Source organism: Cynocephalus volans, chromosome 7, assembly GCF_027409185.1.
Source record: "Cynocephalus volans isolate mCynVol1 chromosome 7, mCynVol1.pri, whole genome shotgun sequence".
Classification (NCBI taxonomy): Eukaryota; Metazoa; Chordata; class Mammalia; order Dermoptera; family Cynocephalidae; genus Cynocephalus; species Cynocephalus volans.
Genome location: NC_084466.1, coordinates 98,764,791 through 98,792,193, shown reverse-complemented (window position 1 = coordinate 98,792,193; position 27,403 = coordinate 98,764,791). Strand labels below are relative to the sequence as shown.

The 27,403-nt window shown below is 40.5% G+C and overlaps 1 protein-coding gene across 1 annotated transcript; it reads left to right on the top strand.

The window, feature by feature from the left end:
* Positions 1 to 1,876: 1,876 nt before the first annotated feature.
* On the top strand, positions 1,877 to 27,064 carry EIF4EBP2 (eukaryotic translation initiation factor 4E binding protein 2). The gene is made up of 3 exons (XM_063101786.1): positions 1,877 to 2,332; positions 19,160 to 19,345; positions 20,371 to 27,064. Exons 1-3 carry the CDS (start codon positions 2,188 to 2,190, stop codon positions 20,400 to 20,402), a joined length of 363 nt encoding a protein of 120 aa, XP_062957856.1. The 5' UTR covers positions 1,877 to 2,187; the 3' UTR covers positions 20,403 to 27,064.
* The last annotated feature ends 339 nt before the right edge of the window (positions 27,065 to 27,403 follow it).

The following is a 27,403-nucleotide window of genomic DNA, read 5'->3' as shown; positions in this document are numbered from 1 at the left end:
TATGGTTAACTCACAGGACTACTAGGTGAAGTAACATTGTTATTGCCATATTACAGATGAGGCTCAGAGAGTGTAGGTAACGTGCCTGGGATTATACATGGTTTATAAATGGCAGAGTTGGGATTCAAACCCCGTCTATATGTCTCTCTAAATCCTGTGCTCTGTTCACTTCTCCAGGCTGCCTGACAAAAATGAATAAAAGGCAGGTAACACTGCCCTGTCCCCAAAACTTTGAAATTGTCCTCTGGTTCAGCCTTCATTTATCTCATATCATCCCATCTCTAGTCCCACCCTCTGCATCTAACTTTTTCTACCATCTTCACCCTTTGCTCTGGCCAAAAAGGTCTCCCTGCTCTCCCCAGAACACCTCAAAATCTATAATTAAAGATAGATCAAGGAGGGATGCACTTTGTAAACCACACACTTTATAAATTCTACTCAAATGTAAACTAGTATCCTGCCTTTTTCTTTGTCTAGAAATGCCTCTTTCTCTTGGCACATCCTAAGCCTTAGAGTCTTTTGAGGTTAACTCTGGGAGCCTCCAGACTGCAGGGTAAGTAGGGGATTTTTCTTTCTGAATTCTTGGGACACTAATCACAAAATCAGTACCATGTCATCACCTGGTCAGACCTACACTGTGTAAGTTCCTTTATTTATGTCCTGGTCAAGCACCTGTTTGGCTCTCTGAGCGGGAAATAGTAATTGTTTTACTTGGGCTTAAGCCCTGGACCTCTCTTAGCCTCAATTTCTTCATTTGCAAATGAGAATGATGGTGGTTACGTTGGTCCTACTTATGATTCTCTTCCCAATCCTACCATGGGCGTGTTGTGGGCAGAGGTAGTGCTGCCTAGCACAGCGGTTCTCGGAGTTGGTCTGGAGAGCCCCCGAGGGTCTGCGAGGTCCCTCCTTTTCCAACTCCATACTTGTGTGAGGCTGAGTTTTCTTCATACACTTGAATCAAAACAATACATCACAACAGATTGAATGCAGGCAACACGAGAATCCAGCTGTCTTCTATTAAGCCAGATATTAAAGTGTTTGCAAAAATGTAAAACAATGCCACTAATTTTTCTCACTAATTTTTTTGTTTTGGAAAATGTAATAATTTTAAAAACAAAAGAGATATTATCATGTCAACATGTAATGGGTTATTATTTTATGAATTAATGAACATTTTAAAATGTCTTTTAATTTCTAATACATTAGAAATTAATCATTACAGACAGTAATGATCAAATAGATATAATACACACAAACAAAAGCTCTTTGGGATCCTCAGTAAGTTTTTATAATATAAAGAGGTTTTTATAATATAAAAAAGTTTGAGAACTAGAGGAAAGAACAGCGTTCCAGATCTGGAGTGTCAGGTATCCTGTGGTTTTAACCCTCTCCCGTGCTTCAGTTTATCTCTAATACAACACTCATCCTTGTGACGTTGGTGGCTAACGGTCTCTTCTTCTTCCTAAAATTTATATGTCGCTTTATGTGTGTATACAGGGACGGTCTCTGGAAGGATACACAATAAACTGGTATCAGTGGTTGGACATAGGAAAGGGAATTAGGAAACTAGGGGAAAAGTGGCTCCATAATTCTTTCTGCTCTGTTTGATTTTTTTAATGCATCTTGCATACATTGCCTGTATTTAATAATAATTAATGGACAGGAATGGATAGGAAGCTGAAGTCGGCTCATGTAAAGTAGCGTTGACTGATAAAAACAACAACAGGAAAGCTTCCCTCATCTGCCTTCGCCCGGCTCCTCTCCCGCCCGCGGGGGATTAAGCCCCGCCCCTCCCACGGGCCCGCCCCTAGGCCCCGCCCCCCGTATACGTCACCTCCGGCCGACCCGCTTCTCCGGACTCCCTCCGGCTCCCGCCTTCGCCCGCTTCCGGTCGTCGTCGTCGTCGCCGCTGCTGCCGCTGCTGCTGCTGCTGAGGCTGCAGGCAGAGGCCGGAGGATCGGGCGGCGGCGGCGGCGGCGGCTGAGAGGGCGGCGGCGGGAGCAGAGCGGGACAAGGGAGCGAGAGGAAGCGAGCAAGGAGCGAGCGGAGAGCACCCTTCCGCCCGCCTGAGGAGCCGGAGCAGCCCGGGCCCCGCCGCCGCCGCCGCCGCCGCCACCGCCACCGCCACCGCCACCGCCACCGCCCCCCGCCTTCCCGCCGGACAAAGCCGAGCCCGCGCCCAGAGCCATGTCCTCGTCCGCCGGCAGCGGACACCAGCCCAGCCAGAGCCGCGCCATCCCCACCCGCACCGTGCCCATCAGCGACGCCGCGCAGCTACCTCATGACTATTGCACCACGCCCGGGGGGACGCTCTTCTCCACCACGCCGGGAGGTAAGCGCGGGCCACCCCTCCGCCGCGTCCCGGTCTCCCGCCTCGGCCCTCTCTAATTACTTCTCGGACTGTCCGCGCTGAGCCGCCTCGCCCCCCACCCCCTATCTCTACCCAAGCCCTCGGGGCACTGCCTTCGAGCCGCGCCCGCCCTTTCGGGACCCTTCACTTCGCGCTCTCTCTTTCTTGCAACTCAGTCCGCGCGCGCCCACTCGGGAATGTGACTCTCCGGTCGCGAAAAGAAAGCCGTCGTTCCCGCTTAGTGGCAGGTTTGCTCACTCGACCCAGTTTCTCTCTCCTCCGCCTCCTTGCCAGGCAGACTCGGCTACACTGGCCTTGCATTGCACTCTGCATTACTGTTACCTTTTGCAGATTGTGCATTTGTGCACATTAGTGTATTATTTGGGAGCTGTCTTCCGGGCATTTTTAAAAAGGAAGTTGGGGAGAGGAATTCGGTCCTGGGGCCCTGTGATGACTTGTTTTGCTGCTTTTAGAACATCAGGAGGAGGCTGGAATGCGGAGTCTGGAAGCCTCGCCCAGCGTTATCCTGCTTTGACAGCATTGTTTACTCTGCTGGACGAGGCCCCACGGGTGGGGAGAGGCCCCAGGCCAGGAGGAGAGAGTGATAAAATAATTTTCAAGTAATAGCCAAGGGAAAGGAGGTGGGGGTGGGAGAGAGCTGGCAGCCTTAAGGGCAGGGTTTTGGCGGCGGAACCATTGGAAATGGCTTGAAGGGGGCATTGTCTAGGAGGACACCCTAGTCGGGTAGGGCTGCTTGATTCTGGGAAAGGGGCTTATAGAGAGAGGTGGTGCAGAGGGAGGTTTCCTGGGCATTGCTTTTCAAAGTACGACCAGGAACTGTTTACTAGTAACACTGGAGTAGAGGTGTTGAACTCTCACGGGAAAGGGAGCTCAAAGGTTGTCTGTGCCCTCACTGAGCTGTTCTCCAGAGGGAGGATACTGGAAAGCAATTCTGAGGGGCCTTTATTAAAGGGCTTCCTTTTTTAACTTCAGAACTTTGCCTTCTTTTGGTGGTGGGATGGCCTTTCGCTAGAGGGTTGGGACTTTGCTGGCAGCCCCTGCAGTCTACATGATTGCCTCGTTCCTGTGGGCAGGGCTCACCAGTTGTACTGCAACCAATCCCGTGCAGTTAGGCTTGGGCCATCCTTGAATCGGTTGCACAATAGCAAGGCCTGTAAAGAGACCTCTTTGCCAACTCCATGGGATAAAAATCTGGGACAGAGCTTTACAGAGGAATCCAGCCAGGCCATTCTAGGGGAGGGCTGGCTGCCTTGGAATGCCTGGATATGTATGGAGAGCTGGGTTTAAGGAAGAGTTAACTTTGCAGAACACTGGAGTTCCTAGTAGGGTGGCTTACCTCACTGAAGAAACCTCCCTCCTGATCTCATCTGTTCAAGACCAGCCTCTGTGTTTGAGCGTGCTGAGATCTTACTTTTTATTTTATTTTTATTATTATTTTTGGCGGCTGTCTGGTATGGGGATCCAAACCCTTGACCTTGATGTTATAGCACCATGATCTAACCAACTGAGCTAACCAGCCAGTCCAGATCTTGCTTTTTAATTGTGAAAGATTTTGGCAGACCAAAACCTGCTCCAGATAGAGTTGTCTTGAACTAATAGCTTTTAAGAAATGATATTGTTTTCCAAGGTGATGGAAAGGGATTTATAACTTCTTCCCGAATTCCTTGTTGTATTGGTCAGTAAATGCCTGGGCTTCCAGCGGTTCAGAATGCATGTCATAGTAACAGCTGCACTCAGCTATAATTTATTTGGGTAAGGAACTAAACTTTCAGCTATATATTACGTTATGCCCCTGAAGGAAGAGCCATAGGAAGACATCCTTTTGGCATATTTCAAACAGCCAAACTACCACACTTTTAAAATAAGGGCATAGTCTTTAAGTATTGCTTTAAAGATAGAGGTCTGTCCCATAGCCTGGATTAGTTCCTAAAATGCTTGGAAAGATTCTGCCAGAAATACTGATTCATTTACCCCTCCTCCCAACACACAATCACCTCTGTGTTCTCAAATATCACTTCACCTGCCTCCAAATCGTTTCTACACACAGTTTTTTTTGTTTCAGATTTAAATACTTGTCATCGTGGCTCATCTGTAATATTGAGCCTGTATTTATTGGTAGAGCCCATCATAATCTTAGGATTTTTAACATATTACTTAATAGAAACATATTAGTTAATATATTTATAAGGATATATAGCTCTGTTGCAGTTAGATTTAATCATTATTTTATAGCAATTACTTCAGTGCTGTTTAGATGTTCAGTACTTATTGATTTAATTTCCCCTCTGATGGTTTGTTCGTTTCTCTTGCTACATTCATCTCCTTCTCACCATGTACTTTTATTTCCCTGAATCAGACTGAGATAGTTTGTTGTCATTTGGTCACCACCAGACACCAAAATTAATGTGGTTAAGTATCATTGGTGAGTTTTGTGGGCCCAGTGCAGTGCTTTGCATAAAAGGGGACAACAGACAAAAGTAGGAAATGTCTTTGTTCTGAACAGGCTTAAAATATTTGGGGGAAAGGGGGTCACATAAGATTTTTAGTTCTGGAATAGTATAGAGTCAAGTGCTAACATATGTTTTAGATTTGAAAACATTTAGAAAAATAACAGTCAGTAGGCTTGTATCGGAAATCTCTATTTAGTGGGAAGGGAGAGGATTAGCATTTCTTGCGTCAAACTTCTAGAAACCTTCTGGAGTATCACATGCATATCAGAGCATTCCAGGATAACAGTTGATGAGCTGAATGTCCTGGGCAGGGACATTCACAACATTGTGAACTTACGATTTTTTCCCCCCTTGAAAGTCCTTTATTCATTAAGGATACAGCCTACCCTGGAGGTTTCTCAAAATTGCCTTTCTGTAGTTTGGGAAATGAGAGATGGGTGAAAACACACTTGCTGTAACCTCTTGGAATTCTAGTATTGCTAGGAGAGTACCTTTTTCTCATTATTAAGGAAGAGGAAAAGTTTTGTTGAGTAAATTCCAGGCAAAAATTACCCTTGGGTTTCATTTTTACCTATCTACCTATGGAGGAGTGGCGATGATACTTAGTTCTTCCATTGGGAAGCTACTTCTATTCTTGGTGGAAGGTAAAGTTACTGTAGTTGGCTTCACTTTTATAACACTCTGGTTAGTTCAAAGAGACCTAATGCTTTCATTTTATAGTTGAGAGAAACTGAGACCCAGAGAAATTAAGTACGGTCAGCCCTCCATATCCCTGGGTTTTGACATCTGTGGATTCAACCAAATGCAGATTGAAAATATTCAGGGGGAGGGCCGACCCGTGGCTCACTGGGAGAGTGTGGTGCAGATAACACCAAGGCCACGGGTTCGGATCCCTATATAGGGATGGCCGGTTAGCCACTTGGGGAAGAGCATGGTGCTGACAACACCAAGTCAAGGGTTAAGATCCCCTTACCAGTAATCTTTAAAAAAAAAAAAAGAAAGAAAGAAAGAAAGAAAAAATATTCGGGGGGGGGGGAATTCCACAAAGTTCTCAAAGCAAAACTTATTTTATTTTTTTATTGGAGCATAGTTTATTGTACATATCTGTAGGGTACAGCATTGAATGTCAATACCTGTGTGCAATATGTGATGTTCAATCCACAAAGCAAAACTTGAATTTGCCATTAGGTATTTTGTATTAGGTATTATAAGTAATCTAAAGATTACTTAAAATTTAAAGTAAATTAAAAGTATACAGGAGAATGAGTGTAGATTATATGCAAATATGACTCCATTTTTTATAAGGGACTTGAGCATCCTAGGATTGGGGGGGGGGGCGTGTTCTAGGATCAATCCTCCAGGGATACCAAGGGAGGACTATTGTAACTCGTTAGTACCATACAGCTAATTAATGTCGGTGGGTAGCCTCAAATTTAGTATTGTGATCACTATTGCAGTTTTTGTTTCACTATCTTAAGATGTTTATCTTACTAGTAAAGGAAGTTTGCAAGCATTTACAGAGACTTTTCTACCTCTTGAATGCTATCTGTGTGATTATATCTTTTCTAGGTGCTGAACTGTCTCCTTCTGGGAGAATTCTGTGATTGTTTCTGTGATTATTTCTTTTCTAGGTGCTGAACTGTCTCCTTCTGGGAGAGTTGTGCTCTTGGGAATGAGCAGAACATAGAGACCTCTTTCAGCCTTTCTTTTTCTGCATAACATCCTCATCAGCTCTGCCATAACAAGAGCAACACAGGGGAACTAACTATGATGGTCTGAAATCTTGTTCACATTGTAGCTCTTTCTGTCTGCCAGCTGGATAGTTGCTGCAATTGGTTCACTGGGGCAGAATTACCTGAAGGTCATTGGTAGTGTCTGGAAATAAAGAAGGCAGGAAGAAAGGAAAATAATCTACTTGAGTGAGCTACATCAAAATAAGAATATTTAGGGGCAGACCTGCTTTTTAATCTGGTTCCTTTCTTGGGAGAAATGAATGGCTCTGTGTGAACGTAAGAGGAAGGAAGGCCAGGTTCTGGCCATGTCATAAAATTTCTAATTCAGTGACCTTGGGCTGAGTTTGTTCTAGGCCAGTCACTTCTGAACCAACAAATGTACTTATTTAAACTCTCTAACTTCAGCTGTTAGCCAGAGGGCTTCATTATCACACTTGAGAAGTGCATGAAAAACATAATGAAGGATGTTAATCATTTTGCCTCATGGTTGAGGAAGGTGACATTTACTTATCTCAGAATAACACACATTAAAATGTGTTGTCATTGTGTAGGAGATTCAGCTTTAGCTTTAGTCTGCTATACATCAGCTGCCAAAGTATACATGGAAGAGGATGTACTTCAGTTTTTATGTTGGGTACATTTTTTTCTGGTAAGGGACTGAATTATGAGCCTGGAGAAAGGCAGCAGTCCCCATCTCAAGGCAGTGCACTGTGCGGAAGCCTCTGCCTGACCTAAGTCAGATACAGTCTGAACGTGGGAAGACAGGACTCTTACAGGTTGATAGTGCAGCATGCATGACAAATGTTTGCACAGCTCCCTTCAGCTGGCCCAAGGCCTGGTATATGACATGGGAGGAGGAAAAGTGATGACTGTATAAACTTGCACTACCAAGGTCATTCAACAGAGACCTTTTGAGGATCAGAGTCTTAAAGACAGTTTTGTAGGAGAGATCTTGTGTGGGTTGGAGACACTGTAGGCTTGATTAATAGTGTTTGTGTGTAAAGATTTGCAGATCAGATAGGGTAAGGTTAATGTGGAGAAAGCTAGTTCATCTGGTTAGAGAGGAAAAGAGCCTGTGTAGGAGGACAGTTTGTTGGTGAATGGCAGAACTTTTTCTAGGCTCTCAAGACTTTAGGTCAGCAAATTAATGTTTAAAAGATTTTTGCCGCTCTATTTGTAATAGAACAAAAATCAGTTGAGACTTGCAGTCAATAGGTAAGGACTAGGTATCATTTTCAGATTTGTCCATCATTGTACTTTGCTTTATGATGGCCCCTTAAAACCTGTGTGCTCCTTAACACCCAGCAGCTATCCATTGATGTGTAGCTAGTTTTTTGGGGGGTTTTTTTGGCAGCTGCTGGTATGGGAATCTGGACCTTTGACCTTGGTGTTATAAGGCTAGTTTTTAAAGGTCCTCTTCACCTGGTTTTCAGGCCATAGCTTGAAGCCAAAAGCTCAGAAATCTTTAAGTATTTACCTCTAAATAAATAATCTTTCAGATCTGTAAGACAAATACTTTGACAAACAGAAGCTGTTTATTTCATTGAGTAGTTTAAAAAAGTGAAAACTTCAACAGGCAAGGAAAATACAATTCAATTCTTGTGGTTTCATTGGGATTTTTTTATATACAAGATCATGTCATATTTCTTTTTCTTGACTAATCGCCCTGGTTAGGACCTTCAGTACAGTGTTGACTGAATGTGGCAAGATGTGGGAAGACATCAAGAAAGGACATCCTTTCTTCCTGATCTAAGGGGGAAAGAATCCAGTCTTTCACCATTAAGTGAGATGTTAGATAGATGCCCTTTATCAGGTTGAGTATGTTCCCTTCTGTTCCTTGTTTGTTGGGTGTTTTTATCATGAAAGGGTATTGGACTTTGTCAAGTGCATTTTTTTCGTCTGTTGAGATGATCATGTGGTTTTTGTTTTTTATAATATGATGTATTATATTAATTGATTTCCAGGTGTTGAACTAGCCTTGCATTCATTGGATAAATCTCACTTGGTCATGGTGTATAATCCTTTCTGTATGTTGTTGAATTTGGTTTGCCAGTATTTGGTTGAGGATTTTTCTATCTATATTTATAAGGAATATTAGTCTGTACGTTTATTGTGATTTTGTTGTTTGGATTTCGTATCAAAGTAACATCTCATTCAATTTAAATTTTTTTTAGAAGTAGCCTGCTATTTATAGCAGAAGTTCTGGCAAAAATAGACCATTGCCCTTTAGGTTCTAAGACCTACTTAGAAAGTGTGAAAGGCTCATGATTCTTCATTTTAAGATGTTATGATTAATCATTAGGGCCTCAGTGAAGAGCTCATCTCATCACCAGAGACTGTTTATGTTAGATGTTGGGCTGCTTCTGCATTGAAATAAAACAAGGAAGTAAGAGAGAGGGAGAGGAGAGGTGCCAGGCTCTTTTTAACAACCAGTTCTCCTGGGAACTAAAAGAGTAAGAGAACTCATCCCAGAAGGGAGGGCATTAATCTGTTTATGAGGGATCCACCCCCATGACCCAAACACTGCCCACTAGGCTCCACCTCCAACACTGCCACATTGAGGATCAAATTTCAACATGTGTTTTGGTGGGGATAAACCATATCCAAACCATAGCACTCTGTAAGGCCTTTTCTAAATAACACTGGACCTTCTGAGTAGGAATGTAGTCATTATCAACTTCCCTTTCAGCCTAGGTGTATATTCTATTTAGTAAGTGTGCCAAGTGATAGGACAGGGAACCATCCTTTGACATTAATATCTTGGAAATCTTTGCTCCCAATTATTGAGACTTGGAGTTAATCAAAGGACAGTAGGATGCTTTTCACAAACCTTGGATGTCTTCCATTTTCTGTAATAGTTTAGTCATATTAAGTTATAATGTCCTGAGGCTCCAATTGTGCCTGTCGTTGATGTAAAAATTGTCCCTCTGTTGGTTTCATTAGCACTTCAGGGATTTGATAGTTGTGTATTTTCACTTCATTTTCCCTCATGGGAGTGGGAGGGAGAGACAGGCTCAGACTTCTTTTCAGGGTGTGCTTGTTGCTTGTTCATCTTGTATCTATTTCCCATCCCTTGATGGGCCCTTACCTTACGTGAGACATAACTGGAGAATTATCAAGAATTCCTAATAGAATACTGAGGTTTCTTGCCAAGTGCTTTGTTTCTTTTTTAACTGACTTTCTAGGTTTGAAGGAATCCCTCCTTCTTCATTATCTCTGCTGCCCTAGCAGTGTTGGTGTGTTATTCATAAAATACTTTGCAACCTCCTTATAATGGTTTGTTTTTTTACGTTGTCTCTCGATCTTTCTTAATGTATTTTTTGTGGTACAGCATATATATAACATAACATTTACCATTTTAGCCATTTTTAAGTGTATAGTTCAGTGGCATTAAGTATGTTCAGGGTTTTGCAGTCATCACTATCCATCTCTAGAACTTCATACCAGTTAAACAGTAACTCCCCATTAAACACCACCACCACCCTCAACCTCTAGGAACCATCATCCTCCTTTCTGTTTTCATGAATTTGACTGTTCTAGGTACCTCACGTAAGTGGAATCATATAGTAATTGTCCTTATGTGATTGACTTATTTCATTTAGCATTATATTTTCAAGATTCATGCAATCACTGTTTTATTTTGCCTTTTTTAAAATTCTTTTTTTATACTTCTGAAAGTAACAGTTTTATTTTATTTTATTTATTATTTTATTTTATTTTATTTTATTTTAATTTAATTTTTATAAGAATGACCGGTAAGGGGATCTTAACCCTTGACTTGGTGTTGTCAGCACCATGCTCTCCCAAGTGAGCTAACTGGCCATCCCTATATAGGGATCTGAACCCGTGGCCTTGGTGTTATCGGCACCACACTCTCCCAAGTGAGCCATGGGCCGGCCCAGTAACAAAGTTTTAAAAGCCATATAGTATTATCAGGCTAATAACAAAAAGCAACATTCCCATGTGCCATCTCCTCACCTATAGTTCCATTCCCCAGAGAAACCATTTTAAATTCTTTAAACTAGTTTTTCTAGTGTTTACCTCTGAATTTCTAAATAACATGATTTAATGCTATTTCTTAGTTTTAGACACTAACAGTTAGCTTCTTACTATGAAAGTTGAGGATTTAGTTGCTACGTATACCCTTCTCCCAATATATATACTTCTACCTCCTATCCTCCCAATTTCATTTTTAACCCATTTTAGTTAAATTAATACGAGGGTGCTTCAGAAAGTTTGTGGAAAAGTAGAATTAAAAGATAATAAGAGTCTTTCCATGAGTTTTTTGACGTACCCTCATATTTATGTAGTATTTATTAAATTTAGGTAAATATTAAACACATATGTGGCTGACACTGTTGGTTTCCTTCCCAACAGCCATTTCATCTTCTTCCATACTGTCGTAGATTCTCTCATTTTTTTAAGTGGCTGTGTACCAATTCCCAAGATATACACCATAACTACACAAACCCAGTCATGGCTTCCCCAGTTTGGTCTGGTGGGCATCTAAACCAGTTCTGGCCTAAGGAGATGTGAGGGGAAGTCTGCTAGGGGTTTTCTGAGAAAGATTTTCCTCTTCGATGGAGAAAGTCCCATGAGATCCCCTTCCTGCTTGGAACACTATTATATGAGGGTGTAGGTCCATCTCACACTTGCAGGGTTTTGTCATCAGCTTAATTCAAGCTGTGCAGTTTGGGCAATTACTTAATGTTTCTTTTTACAAGCTGTCTTATTTGCATGAGTAATGCTAAATTCTAATTCTGGAAGCAGCCATAGTTAAACAGAATTTTATGATGGGGGACCCTGTAAAAGTATAGTAACTAACTACCCTATAAGTTAACCATATTACAGTGAACTTTCTCTATGTGGTTTTACTTCAACTTACACAATTTCTTAGGTATAAATAGCTTAATGCACTGATTAATTATTTAAATTAAGCTACTTGGTCTTAAAAGAGGCCTTTAAGTTTGAATGACATTGTTTCTGTACTAGACAGCTTGGCAAGCAGAATTTTGGACCTCATTCACTGGCCTTGTTTTTTTGCCATTTGAGGATCATTGGTTTTTAGATCAAAAGGTAGAAGGTTTTCTCCTCCTCCCTATTGTCTATCAAAGGGACTCAGTTTTACTTCCATGTTTTTCTAGTAATGTCAGCATCAGAAAGTATTAAAAGATATTAAAGTTATCCTAATATCCTAATATGTGGTTGCTATGGATAAAATATATTATATAAATATCTGTTACCCTAGACCTAAAGGTTCCTATTTGTTATGAAATCCTAACATGAAATCTAAGTAATATTTGTGCTTTTTTTTTTTTTTTTTTTTTTAAAGATGACGTGTAAGAGGATCTTAACCCTTGACTTGGTGTTGTCAGCACCATGCTCTCCCAAGTGAGCAAACCGGCCATCCCTATATAGGGATCTGAACCCACGGCCTTGGTGTTATCAGCACCACACTCTTCCGAGTGAGCCACAGGCCGGCCCTATTTGTACATTTTTTAAACAAAAAAGAAAAATAATATAGAGGTGTATAAAATGCAAATTAAAATGCCATTGAACTACCACTTTCAATAGTTTCTGTTTATAATGCTTTTTTTGGTTATCACTATTGCTGTAAATAATGTATATGTACCACAATTTTTTGATTTCTCAACATTAGACAGTACTACTGATTTCCTATTATGAAAGGTGAGGAATCTAGGACACTCATTACTTTCTACTTCTCATATCCCATCCCTTCTCCATTTACTGATTTGTGTAAATTGTATTATCATTTTTGGTTCTTCTTGTAGTTACCTTTAAAACTCTAAATAATATAGTTAAACCTCTGTGTCTCAATCTGTCAACTTTAGCTCTCTACTGTATTAGATTATTCTATCTGCCTGTCCTCCTTCCCTTTACTTCAGCCTTTACATTATTTTTATATCAGGGTTTGTAACATTTGCATGCTCCTACTTAACCATAATTCTTCTATATTTTTACTACAGTTTGACTGTAAACATTGAAAATCAGTAAATAATATAGATTCTTTTTGTGTGTGTGTGTGACTTTCCAATATAAAACTGAGTACAATTATTTTATAGATAAGGAAATGGAAAATTCACAGGAAGGAAAATGTTTCCATTGTCAAGGTTAAGTAGATTGTTTTTTCTTAAACATTCCATCAATTGATCACAATCATGCCCCATTACAATATTGTGTTATATGTGGGTTATGGATTTCTTGTATGATCTTTGTTTTTCTTCCTGAGAAATTTAAAGTTAACTTGTTTCTAGTGACTTGTGGCTGCATTGGTTGACATTGCAGATGCTGCATGTGGTTTGGATGAAATGTGAATTACTAAGAAATTCTTGCTTCAAAAAATGTATGTCTGTGCATGCACCCTGAATATTTTAGGTTTTTTAATAAGCTGTCTTGGGAATTTATATAATTTTACAGTAAACCCAGTATCCGACAAAGAAATATAGCATTTTTTTCTGGAGTTTTATTCATAGTTAAATCTTAATTTTTTATTTGAATAGTTTTGTGGGGGTTTTTTGGCATGATTCGGTCATATTGTCCCTGGTCATTTTTAGGAACATTAACACAAGACCTTAGTTCTTCAGTGTGAAGCACCATTGTATATAAAGAACTATTACATTGAAAAATGGCCATTGGATTTGAATAGACATTTCTTCAAAGAAGATACAAATATTGGCTACAATGTATGGAAATTAGAACCTTCACACTGCTGATGGGAATGTAAAATGGTGTACCACTTTGGAAAACAGGCTGGCAGTTTCTCAAAAGGTTAAATGTAGAGTTACCATATGATCCAGCAATTCCACTCTTAGGTATATACCCAAGAGAATGGAAACATGCCCACACACAAACTTACATATGAACGTTTATAGCAACATTGTTCATAATAGCCTAAAAGTGGAAACAACCCAAATGTCCATCAACTGACAAATAGATAAACAAAATGTTTCAGCTGATGAATTGATAAGCAAAATGTGACATATACATATATACATACAATGAAATATTTGGCAATGAAAAGAAATGAAGTACTGATAAATGCTACAATGTGGATGAAACATACAAATGTTATGCAAATGAAAGAAGCAGTCACAAAAGACAATGTATTCCATTTATATGAAATATCTAATAGGTAAATCTGTGGAGACAGAAAGATTAGTGTTTGCTTGGGTTTGGACAGATGGGGAGATTGGGTGGTGTCTTAAGGGTGGGGTGGGGGTTCTTTGTGAATGAAACTTTTCTAAAAAATTTTTTTTTTAATTTTCTAAAATTGGTCATGTGATGGTTGCACAATTCTGTGGATATGTTAAAAACTGTTAAATTATATGCTTTAAATGGATGAATTGTATATGAATTTTATCTCAGTAAAACTGTAAAAAAAAAATTTATGGGTGGTGCAAAGTCATAGTGGTTCAAAATTTCTCTTACACCTCACACGTTTAGGTGGAATCTCTACTATTTCCTAGTTAGTTCAATTACAATTCTTTGATGCATATGTTGTTGCTAACTTAGAAATATAACTTAGAAAGCTCATTTCTATCCTGTGCTTTTTTCGCCATCTCATTCTTCCCCAGTTTCCAAGCTTGGTGTACTGCGGAAACGAGTATAATCTTGTCCCAACTTGCAAGTTGAATGTTGGTAAGAACATCTCGTGGTGAAACCCCATCCTTTTGAAATCTAGCTGTGACACAGAAGTGCAAGTGACACAACGAATGTGCTAATTCCTTCCACTAAAGCTCCTTCGCTTTGTTTATTGGAAAGCCATCAAGGCCCCTTTCTGCCTATTTGCCCGTATTTTACATAGTATTCTAATAAGCAGATTGCAGATTTCCAAACCTGATAGGTTACAAGAATCAAGTTAGAATGGGTGTAAAGGGTATTATGGGCTCAATTTTGTCTCCCCAAAATTCGTATGTTGAAGCCCTAACTCCCAATGTGTTAGTATTAGGAACTGGGGCCTTTGGGAATTAGTTAGGTTCATATGAGGTCATGAGGTTGGGGCCCTCATAATGGGATTAGTGCTCTTATACAGAGAGACATCAGAGAGCTTGCTCTTCCCTTCCCCCATCATGTGAGGACACAGGGAGAAGGCAGCCACCTACCAGCCAGGAAGAGGGTCCTCACCAGAGACCATCCGTGCTGGCACCTTAATCTTGGACTTCTAGCCTCCAAAACTGAGACAACTTTCTCTTGTTTAAGTCATGTGGTTTGTGGTATTTTGTTATGTCAGACTGAGCTAAGACATGGTAGGAACATGGAATAGGGTAGCTCTTAGCCTAACAGCGAGGAGGAGACAAAGAAACGGGGGGTGAGGTGGCAGGGGGACACAAATACGACTTTTACAGTCTGAATTCTGTATAGTGATTTTCAGCTGTACAGAGCATCAGCTGAGTAGGGCCTGAGACTTCTTAGGTTACAACGTTGGGTTGAATTGCTTTCTGCTTACAAAGGTAAAAAGTTTTAAATTTGTATTAGAAATATTCCCATCCAAAATAATTGATATTGTTCACCTTTTGAAAATTGAACTAAGTTTTCTGCTATCCAGAATGCCTTATTCCTCATAATTTTCAGATGCCTTTTTGAGTTGTTACTCTAGTTCTTATTTTTCAAAGCAAAGAGGGTGAAGGTAAATTTCTACTTTCCATGTCCTAAAATTATATTTGAGACAGGATATAAGGCTTGATTCATCTTTAAACCAGGAGTGAATGATTTCCAGCTTTTCCAAGTGTTCGTAAAGGGAGGCAGGCATGCAAAGCTTTTCTGCCAAGGCCAAGATCATGGTGTTGATACAGTCACAAATGGGTTATGGGCCTTTTTGCCTAAATCCTTCAAACAGTAAAAACAGGAAAAGAATTTCTTAGGTTATAAACTTACCTATTCACATAATACTTAAAAGTATATATTTTTCCATCCTATAAGAAGAAATGTAAGGATTAAGTAACAAAATATACTAGGGTACTTCAAAAAGTTGATGGAAAGATTCATAATTATCTTTTAATTCTATTTTTCCATGAACTTTTTGAAGTACTCTTGTGTAAGTACTCAGGCCTTGCCCAACTAGAAGACTAAAAACCACCCAGAAAGCAAACACCTTCACTCATAACACCACCACCATCACCTGCCGCTACTTCCACTGAAAAGCAGTGCTTTAGGACAAATGTTTGGTGGTCCCTTTTGTATAATCTGCTTGTCATACCATCTTTACCTTGTTATTTTCTATATGAGTAGCAGTTACCTTTCTACTCCTTTCACTTTAGACAGTTCACTCCTTCTCTTGGAGATCATAGAGATTGTGGTTGAATGGAAAGAGTGCTGGACTAGGAGTCAGGAAACCACAAGTTTAGTTCCAGTTTTGCTTCTGATTCGCTCTGAGGTCATTTCTCTGGGTCTCAACATCAACTGCCAAAATGATGTGTATAGCCCCTCCCATCTTCGTCTTACTAATTCTTTGATATTTCACCTATTTTTAAATCACTGTCACCAGGATTTTGGAAAAAGGATAAAGTTGGGTTATTTCTCTTGGTATAGTGTTTCTCAAATTTTAATGAACATAGAATGACCTGGGGAAGTTGAAAATATGGATTTCCAGGTTCTAGTCCCAGGTATCTGAATAATATTTTAACAAGCATCTCAGATGATTCTGATGTAGATCACAACCCCCAAAATACTGTCCTAGTAGGTTCCAAATATGGCCCAATATTTTTCTTAGTTTATTATGGAGAGACTCAGAGCCAGATATTGTATTTTTATTATAAACTAAAAATATGACTGTCATGTAGTTGTAGCAGAAATGGATAGTAAAAATGAAAGTTGATATCCTTTGGAGTTGGCTTGAAAGCCTTAACAGTTTTGTTTTAAAATGCCTGCATGTGCTGATATTCTTAAGTCATTCATTCCTGTGACTAGCTAATTTTATAGTATTGTCTAGAGTAGAATATGATTAGTACTTTATTCTAGGTGTTAAAGCAAGGATGGTGGGGGTGGAGGAGGGTAGAATCCCTATTGGTTTTTTCCTCATCTAGAGAGAAGAGTGCACTAGTTTGACTATTTTCCATTCAGTTGAAAGGAAATTACTTAATAGTATTTGTGTAAAAGTGTCATGGTACCACTGCAGGTATTAATCCCAAGAAAATGATTGAGTTTGAAAACTCATTTTCTAACTACTTAGCTTACTATTGGTATTATTTCTTAAGATTAAATATTCATCCCCTTTCTTCTTTGGGAGGACTGTGGAATTTCCATTCTTGAGGTAAATGCCTTGCTGTTTTCCGTTTGCTTCCTCACATTTCAAATAGATTTGTTAGTTTGTTCTTCTGTTTCCTGGGATGTAGCCTTCACATGTTGTTTGAGGAAATCTGTCTGAGGCAGATTCTCTTTTGGGCGGGGGCGGGGGGGGGGGTGGCAGGTATAGGGATTGAATCCTGGTCTTTGGTGGTGTCAGCACCATGATCTAACCAACTGAACTAACCAGCCAGCCTGACTCTCCTTTTTGTAATATGACAGGCGTATTCTTCCCCCCACCCCCTCCTTTGAGAATCTGAAAGCATTTACTAGCAAGTAGTAGTTAAATTCTTCCTCTTTAAACTGGGTAACTTTGTACATAATTTTCCTTTCACATGTAGTATTGCCTTTGATTTGGATACGCAAACCCTGAAAGCAGGTTTTTCTTCTCTTGAGTTAAGCCCAGTGTGAGCAAGATAGCTCTACATGACTACTTTGTTACTTAGGCAGGGTTGGCAAATATGCTGGGCTGCTGTTCTCTTTCTGTACTGTCACCGCCTTTAGTAGACATCACTAAATGGTCACCACATTCTTACTGAACCAGTCTTAGAATCAGCAGCAGAGCTCTAGGCATCTGCTACATTTGCCCAACATTAGGCATCTCTAATTGTCTATTAGTTGATATCTTTTTTACTCTTTTTTATAACCCATAAACACTGGATATATCTTACTTATAGCCATTAGTTCTTTGGGAAGACCAAGACAAAAGGAATACACAACAGCAGATTTTCTTTTCCTTTTTTTTTTTGCCCCAGTTTTATTGTGGTATGATTGACAAATAGAACTGTATAAATTTAAAGTGTACAATGTGACAATTTTATATATGTATGTATTGTGAAATGATTACCTCAGTCAAGTTAATTAACACAACTGTCATCGCATAGTGACCTTTTTTGTGTGTGTGATGAGAACATTTGATCTACTCTTTTAAGCACATTTCAAGTATGTAACAGTATTGTTAACTATAGTCACCATACAGTACATCAGATCCCCAGAATTTATTCATCTTATAACTGAAAGTTTGTACCCTTAGACCATTATCTCCCCATTTCCCTCTCCCCACAGCTCCTGGTGACCACCATTCTACTCTTAGTTTCTGTGAGTTTGATTTTTTTAGATTCCATATATAAGTGAAAACATGAAGTATTTTTCTTTCTCTATCTGACTTATTTCATTTAGCATAATGCCCTTGGGTTCATCCATCTTGTCACAGATGACAGGATTTCCTTCTTTTTTATGGCTGAATAATATTCATTGACATATACTTAGGTTGTTTCCATGTTTTGGCTGTTGTGAATAATGCTGCAGTGAGCATGGGAGTGTAGATATCTCTCTGATCTACTGATTTTATTTCCTTTGGATATATACCTGGAACTGGGCTATGGTAGTTCTATTTTTAATATTTTGAGGAACCTCCATACTGTTTTCCATAATGGCTGTACCAATTTACATTCCTACCAATAGTGCACAGAGGTTTCATTTTTTCCACGTCCTTGCCAACATTTATTATCTTGATTTGATAATAGCCATCCTAACAGGTATGAGGGGATATCTCACTGTAGTTTTGATTTACATTTCCCTGATTAGTGATGTTGAGCATCTTTTATGTACCTGTTGGCCAGTTATAAACAGCAGTTTTCATAACTGTCAGGTAAAGTGTGCTCTTCAGAACTGTTATTTGTAAAGCATTCAGGTAGCATTTACTGGTAAGCTGATTGTTTTGTAGGATAGAGAGAGACTGCCAGTTCCAGCTTTTGCTATAGCTCTGTCTGGGAAGAATTCCATTCTCACTGCTTCTTTGGAAAGCCTTTAACCTACAGGTGGCTATCTGTTTTTTCACATGCTTTTTATTCCATCATTTAAAACATGTTTTTGAAGATCTTAATGTTAGGACACAGGTCAAGTGTAAATAAGACATAGCCCTGGCATAAGGAACTCAGAGTATATACAGAGAGACAGATAGATAAACGAGTCCTGTAATAGATGATGTGTATTGAGTAAGATGGGGGGAAGGAAGGTTAAAAGGTGCAGGGGGCACAGCTTTGCAAAGGAAGTGATGTTGGTGCTGAATCTTGAAGGATGAGCAGGAGTTCATCATTTTATAGCCTCCACTTCATCACTTCCCCAGTAGAAGAGGAGGAAAGGATGTTCACAGGCAGGATGGTTAGAGCTTAGCCTTTTGGTTTGAATTGTAAAATTCTTAAGGGTTAGGATTACATGGGATTTAAACTAAATTTCTGGGTAGTATTTTATGTTGATAGCACCTTCATTTGTTTTAAACTCTTTTCAACCCTGTTTTTCAGGAACCCGAATCATTTATGATCGAAAGTTTCTGTTGGATCGCCGCAATTCTCCCATGGCTCAGACCCCACCCTGCCATCTGCCCAATATCCCAGGAGTCACTAGCCCTGGCACCTTAATTGAAGACTCCAAAGTAGAAGTAAACAATTTGAACAACTTGAACAATCATGACAGGAAGCATGCAGTTGGTAAGAGAATGCTAGTGTTGGGCACCAAGAGGGTGGCTCTGGGAATTTGAATGTCAGTTTGCTGTAGGTTGAAAAAATGTTGATGCTTCAGTATAAATGAAGTTCTGTTGTATGTCTCTAAGGTTTTTCCTCCCTCTCCAAAAATTTATGGAAATGCTGTAGAAACCCTGAGTTCTAAATCATAATCACATCTAATCTAGTTGGTGGGGGAAAAGAATAAAAAATCAGGGAATGGTAAACTCTGAAGGTGACTCCTTGAACCATTCCTTACGGACTGCCTGATCTACTCTTTATTGGACATAGGATCACGCTCACACACACATGCACACAGAAGACAAAACAGAATTTTATAGCCCCCATTTCCATCACCTTCAGGCAGTAGACCTTTTTTCTTACAAGAAGAATGTCCTTTTATGGTGTGAGGAAAAGCAGTCTGGTTTGTTTCCCCTATTTTTCAGAACTGCCTATAATTATATAAATACTCGCCTACACACACTGAGAGACACACACACGCTGTACTAATGAGTCATCTTTATCTCCGTAGAAGCAGAATAATGAGGTGGAAATGGCCAGCTCTTGAAATACACCTCAGGGGTTGTGCTTGGAGGCCCTTGGATGTGAGCCAGCATTCTGCTTCCTCAAATTCCAAATGAGTTTTTAATGGATAAAGTGTCCATTCAGAGCAGGACCAGAGTTCAAAGTCTCCAGACAAGTGTACTCACCTGAGAGAAGGCAAACAGCTCCCTAGGAGTTGCTGTTTGGTCAACTTGTGGACAAAGAGACCCTGGGAGAGTTTTCACTTGTGTCTTTTTCACCAAAAACTCCTCTCCATGGGTGGTGTGACTTGCATTTTTCTTTTCCAGATTAAAAAGATCAACCAAAGCAAAGCAGAATAATTGTTTCAAGGCAGCAGAGAATGGGACAGTTTAAATTATTTTTTGACCCTTGTGTAGTGGGAATGACACTTAAAACTGTTTTACTTTTCCTTTTTGTGCTGAACTTTTCATTTTATTCAACCTAACCAGGGGATGATGCTCAGTTTGAGATGGACATCTGACTCTCCTGCAAGGATCAGAAGAAAAGCAGCAACGCCGATACCTGTGTGTACCTGATTTGGCCAATAGGATCAACAATGAAAAAACAGAAGAGGCAGTACCAGCAGTCTTCATTGCGGTCTCCACCTTCCCCTTTTCCTTTGGGTGCCAAATAGTGGGAAGAAGAGCTTCATCTGACCATATTTCCTCTCCCTGTTTTCTGTTCTTCTTCCAAGTTAAACAGATTAGATTGATTGAAGGCCCTTGGTGTATTTCTGTAGAGCTAAGCAGCTCATAGAGGAAAACGGTTAAATTCTGGCTTCTCTGATCATTTTTCTATTGAGAACCACCTCTTGCCCCCTCAAATGTATCCCAAATCAAGTGTCAATCTACCAACAACTGCCTGACTGGGAAGTCTGGGGAAGGAATAAGAGGTTTGGTGGGTTCAGCATTGTTCAATTTTTTATCCTCTTTCTCTCCTCCCTTTATCCCACCTGTGGTTAAATGCTGCAAGAGTATGTATTTGGAGTCTTTAAAACCATTGGGGGAAATGATAAACAGAATGAGTTGCTTTCCCTTTTACCTTGAGGTATTTGTCCTTAAGGACAGAGCATAGTTTGTGCAACTCTGGTAGCATTTCCCTATGACACCATTTTGAGGTCTGCTTCCCCTCTTTCCTCTGGGAGGAATGTTTTCTGTCTTTGGTATTATAGTTTATCTTCCCATTCCTTTACTTAGCATGTTTGTGCAGATATTTTTATTTTATTTAATGTTTTTGGTATCTGGCTGACACAGGGATCCGTCAGCACCACGCTCACCCAGTGAGCGAACCGGCCATCCGTATATGGGATCCGAACCTGGGGCCTTGGTGTTATTAGCACCGCACTCTCCCGAGTGAGCCACGGGCCGGCCCCTGGCACAGGGATCCGAACCCTTGACCTTGGTGTTATCAGCACCATGCTCTAACTAACTGAGCTAATCGGCCAGCCCCTGTACAGGTATTTCTAAACTCTCTACATTAGAAGGGAGCCCTCAGTAACCAGCTATTCTTTGCTGTTCTTCTACCATTCCTCCCCGTTTGCATCTTGTTGCTGGCAGAGTCCTCTTGTACTCTGAGATATCCAGGGGATTTTGTCTGCTCCCAGAGTAGGTTCATACTGAGTAATATACACACTTCAGCCTCCACTTGGTGAATAAGGCCTGATCATAGCATTCTGCCAGATAATACCTAAGAATGACCTCTGAAGAGCGTTGATCCATTTGAGTACCCAGTCTCAGTAGTCATTGTTTTTAAATTTAGTGAACATTGTGATATTTGTTGTTTCAGATTGTAGTTTCTTCTATTTTGATTTTAAAGTTGACTTTCAGAATGTTCTTGGAAAAGAACTGCATTTTTTTCCTTTGTGGATCTGCTTTGTTCGGCTGCTGGGATAGATAAACATAGGCTTAAAAATGTGTCCTTCCCAGTTTTCTTGCCTTTCCCATTGTACTATGAATTTTCCCTTTCTTTTCTTCTCTCCTTCCATCTCTCCGTCCTTTTCTTCCTTTTTCTCTGCCAGGCCATTTTTCAAATTTATATCAAAGATAAACTCACGTGTTGGTATCTGATAATATCTGTCAGTCCTCTTATCTGAGGAGTGACTTTTTATTTTTAAGATGACTACAGACCTATTTTTAGATATGTTTTCAGTACAATTTTGAACAGCAACTTTTTAATTAAACATCTTCCAGTGTTAGGAAAGTGAGAAATGTCCGTAGACAGGTCTGCTGTTCTGTGTCACCATCTTTTGTCTCCCCAACTCCTTCCCCCTCTAGTTTTGGGTGTGCATGTTTGGAGTTTGTAGTGGGTGGTTTATAAAACTGGACCATTCTGCCTTGCTATGCATTTTATGAAAGCCTCTTTCTTATCCCTTACCCCTTTGCTTTTTCCTTTGCCCTTCTGCACACCCCACTCTCCTGGAACTATTGACTGGCACAATAATCCCGGGAAAGTGACTCACCTAGTAGAAAGACTAATGCATTCATCCCTCATAGAAAGACAAGTAAAGTAGTCTCTGGCGTCCTGGGAATTTCTGGTTGGATTTGGTGTCCCAAACCCTCTCATTAAGAGATCAGATCCCAGGATGAGAGGAACAGGCCAATTGGCTAAGAAAAAAAGCTGTTTGTTTTTCTTTTGAACTATGAAAAAGACCCTGTTTGTGAATACATTTCAGAAAAAGGAGAGGAAGGATGTCTGTGGAACTTTGTTGTTTTCTGCTACAAAATGTGAATAGTTCAAAGAGTGAAAATCTTTTGTGATGGTTGATGTCTCAGGAATAAGCTGGATCTCCAATGTTTTGGGGATGCTTTGAGTCAAAAATCGATAATCAGAAAAATGTTTGTTTGTTTAATGTATCCCTGTTCTGATTTTAATTAAACTCCAAATTTTGCTTTATAAACTCTTGGGAAAACTTAAGTTGCACTGTAATTTTCCTAAAAAGCTTGTTCAGGACCTCTTTTTACCTTGGGGAGTTTGATTCTTTGGGAGTGAAGCTTTTTAGTCTTCATGCACTGTCCTTGGCATCCTGTGGAATCTGACGCCAAAGAGCAGCTAGTCAGTCTATCAGTGAGCAGAAGAGTGTATGTATGAAAACTTGGCTTCCTCACTGAACAATGAGGAATGGATTTAAAACATGGGAGCTTGAGTAGTATCAAGATACCATTTTACCTTTTTGTTCCATCTTGGGGAACTTCTGCACGGCCTTCTAATCACAGGATGTTTCTAGTTATTTCCTGGTAGTGTCAGCTGTATAATACAGCAGCTGCCCAATCCCTTACTCTTTGCAAGGACCTCCTTACTGCTTGGTGCAGTTCTTTTCTGGAGGTCACTGTTACTAGAGGTAATCAGCATTTTAAAAATAATTTCACAAAGCAAGAGATAAACTTCCAACAGATGACACCTTTGTGTCATGCCTCGCAGAGTTGTTTTCAGAGCAAGCCAGAATCCAGTAGGTGGTTTACCCTTGGATATTTGGAAGGAACCTCGTAGAAGAGAAGCCCCAAATGAATATTGCATCCTGTCTTTTTCTTGGGAAGGAACACCTTTAGTTAACCATTTGAGTAAGTCTGTTCTTAAAATCTTAGTGACTATTTGCAGTTTTTTTTATGAGTAAATCATGTTTCTTTGCTGCTGGAGACAATAAGTTTTAATGAGAGATGATCTCCCTCCATATTACAGCAGGAGACACACATTGTCATGGTTCTCCCTTCTTTATAGTATGGTTTATTGAGTTTACCGTGTCCTATATTCTGTTTAAATAGGTATAATGTTCTCAAGAGCACAGTTGTAGAGAAGCTAGCTTCCAGGAATTGGGCTTCCAAGCCAAGAGTTCTGTCCTTCCACCTGTATTAGTTATCTATTGCTATGTAACAAATTACCCCCAAATTTAATATCTTAAAATAGCAAGCTATCTGTCAGTTGCTGTGGGTTAGGAATTTGGGAGCACTTAGCATGATGGTTCCAACATGGGGTATCATAAAGTCGGTCTGATGTGGGCAGCGGCTTCTGTCATTTGGAGCTGGAGAATCCCCTTCAGGCTTCCTCTTTGTGGCTATAGGCAGGATGCCTCCGTTTCTCCCTACATGGGTATCTCCATAGGGTAGCATGAGTGTCTTCACATGATGGTAGCTGGCTCCCTCTGAGCAACTTATAGAAAGGGGTGCAAGGCGAGGAGAAAGCTGCAGTGCCTTTTATGACATTGTCTCTGAAAGTACACACCATCACTTAACTCTGTTCTTTGGAAGCAAGCCACTTAGCCCAGACTATGTTCAAGGAGAGGAATTACATCTCCTCCCCTCTTGAATGGAGCAGTATCAAAGAATTTGTGGACATATCTTAAAACCACCACATCCCCAACAAAAGATGAAAACAGATGAATAGGGAGGTAGGTTTAATCTAGGTGATATGCTGAGAGATATATTGCTACCAAAACCAATTCTCTATGATGTGCATCACTAGACTGAGAGAGAAGATGGACTTTCTCCCTTTCCCCCAAGCTACCTGATGGTTTTAAGAGGGGTAACAGAAATGGAAATTTCCAGAAGTATATCTATACATCTGCCTGACTACTAGCAGCTAAAAGGATGCTTATTTACAAGTCCTAGACTTGGTGTCTCTAAGACTCAATTACCACTTTTAATTTCTTGACAAAGAAATGGAATTGTGGACTTCCAGCTGAGCCACTAAAGCTGTATTAATTGGAGTGGGGATTGTCAAGCAAAGGGAGCAAACGTGAACTAGATGTTAGGTTGTTGAGCTGAAGACAAGAAAGCAGTTTAGATTCAGGGTGAAATAGATTTTCATGAAGCCAGGTCCCCACAGAGTCAGTGCTTGGTGCCTGGTCTCAGCTACATCAGCATAAACAATCTTGGGTCAGGTTTCTTCCCTAAGAAGCAACTTCTCAATAAAATAGGAAACACCTGAGAATTACAAGTGCCTGTCTGTTTGACTGCTCCTTTAAATCCAGTGTGCAGTTACCTCTGTGTGCCCATCTTGTCCTGGACTTCTCTATGGAAATGTGTTCTTAAGGAGAACCAGTCTTGTCTTCACCCGTCAGTTCAACACATTTTTAGTGAATGGCTGCTGTGGGTTTCTGACACCCATTCCCGATTTCAGACATCGTAAAGATGCAAATTCTTGTTTGAGTTTAAGCTCTGCCCCTTCCCAGTATTTTCATATCAGTAGCCTTGCTTGCTTTAGAGTATAATTGAAGAAGTATTGCTGCTGAGGCAGCTATAAGAAAAGGGTACTTCTTCCAGAAGTAAAGAATTCATCTTTAAAGGACCTTGTTTTTCCTTCTGATTTTGGGGGGGGGGGGGGGGGAGTCAAAATAGATGGTATTTTATTTTTTTGCTTCTTGTATTACCAGCCCTTTAGGACTCTCATACCTTACCTTCCCAGTCCAAACACTGTTAACATCCTCCATTTCCATTTGATTACAACCTGCTAGATGTATGGGTTGCACACTTGCCCGCCTATCCCACCCTTTAGTGCATTGTTCAGTGGGTATATAGAGTGCCACTTTTACGTCAAGGCACCTAGTGTAAGGGGCTCAGCACGTTAGCAGCAGTATCCCAGAGACGGAATCTCTGTTCTCCCAATCTTGTATACCGGCTGCCTGAAGCCAGGACCCTCAACCCTTTGTGCTCCCCTTTACAGAGGGGGCCCCACTGTCTTTGGTTCAAAACTGTCCCTTCTTGGCATGTTTTCTGGACTACATGCACATAGGCAGCTATTAATTAATCTGTGAAACCCAATCACTTACCTACCCATAACATCTGGGAGGGAGCTAGTATTTGTTTTAAAGAAACATTGTATCTTCAGGAGGGAAATTTCTGTCTGGACTTTAAGGGGGATGTAGTTACCCCCACAGTTCTTTACCTCTCAGCTTTTAATAAAAGATGAAATCAGATCCTGATGTAGTTGGGTCACAGTTCTCTAGACTGCTTACACGCAGGGGCATATCTTGTCTTAGCAATGACTTCCAGTTTAGCTGTGGAGTTTCTTTGAGGCTAACTCACAGAATGTCTTACTGAAGACTGTAAGGATGGTTGATACAACTTGTTTTGACAATTAATCATTCAAAACACCTTTCCACCCTCTGGAATTTAAATTTCTTTCTCTAGTTCAGTCCTGGAAGTTGGTACCTTTGGGCGAAGCTTAGATTTAGGAGACCTGAGTCCTTGTTCAGATGGTCTTTGCTTATTAGCTTCTGTCTGCAGCCCTAGCAGTCCAATATTGTATGTCATGGATACCCAATGGAAAATATTAGATGAAACACATTTCCCAGGGTACTTAAACTCTCACTCTGCCACCTTTCTAAGGGTGGGAGGCTGGCAGAGATGCTGCAACGCTTGATAATCATTTGGTCACATTGAAACTTCCAAAGGGCACTCTTGCTGGTGCTTGAAACCAAAATTCCTGGACACTTAAAACTTAGAGAATTTCATGAATCTAGCACAGAATATCTGTTCTTGTAAACCCTTTCCTCTCCATCTTTATCTTTTTGGGAAAAAAAAAAAAAAAAAATCAGCCCAGGCCAAGGGTAATTTTTACGGGAAACCAGGGGACTAGGGGATGAACACTAGTGTGGAGCTGAGGGGTGAGTTGTGTGAGCTGTCCTGCTCCTACTTTGTCCAAATCAGAGTCCCGCACGCCAGTGCCTTTCCTTCACCTGCAGTTGGGGCCCATCGCTTTCCACCTGGGTGAGGAGACCCTCTGCAACCCCAGGGGAAAACCTTAAAGAAGGTGTCTTGAAGAGCCCAGAGGACACTCACATATTCAGATGTCCATTTTAAGCATCTTTAAAATATTTTTAAAAAAGAAATAAGCCCTTCCCTGTCAAGTGCCACCAATGGCCCAGTTCAATCCATTCTGAATGGAAAAGTGGAGACTACCAGCACTTTCCTTGGCCTTTTCTTTTTCTCCCTTCATGTGTTGTTCCCTCACCCCTGCTGTCCATTTCACTGTTGTGGGTGGATAGCAGAGGGTACTGTGCGGTCCTTGAGGCAGTCCTGTGTGATTCCATGATCATTTGTTTTTTAAAACATCCTTCCAAACCAGCAGGTGTTTGGAAATTAGGGAAAAAACTAAATTCTCACCAATGGTTGCTGTTACAGTTAAATCAATAAAGATCTTGAGTATCAACTTGGTGTTTCAATTTTTTAAAAAAGTTTCAGGTGAAATCCTGTTGAGAATTATTCCACATTTGGGAGTCTTGGCTGGTGAGGAAGATGGGCAAAGTAGTTGGCTGCTTCTTTCATCAGTTCTCAACATTTATGGAGCACTTACTTTGTCAATCTGGCCCTGTATATGTAGGGAGATGATGTTACCTTTCCTCAAGAGCAAGACCCTGGTCCTGTGCTAAGGAGCTTGGAGGTGAATGTGTGTATGCTGGGCTGAACACCCAAAGAGGCCCTTCTTAGGTACCAGTCTTGAGGAAGCTCAAACAGCAGCTTTTCCTTTCTGAAGAGGAGCTGTGTGTGC

What these genes read in the sequence shown, in the direction of transcription:
- EIF4EBP2 (XM_063101786.1), top strand. Translation starts at nt 2,188, where the DNA reads ATGTCCTCGTCCGCCGGCAGCGGACACCAGCCCAGCCAGAGCCGCGCC. An exon ending in CTTCTCCACCACGCCGGGAG is followed by an intron (nt 2,333 to 19,159) that starts GTAAGCGCGGGC and finishes CCTGTTTTTCAG; the next exon opens with GAACCCGAATCATTTATGAT. An exon ending in TGACAGGAAGCATGCAGTTG is followed by an intron (nt 19,346 to 20,370) that starts GTAAGAGAATGC and finishes CAACCTAACCAG; the next exon opens with GGGATGATGCTCAGTTTGAG.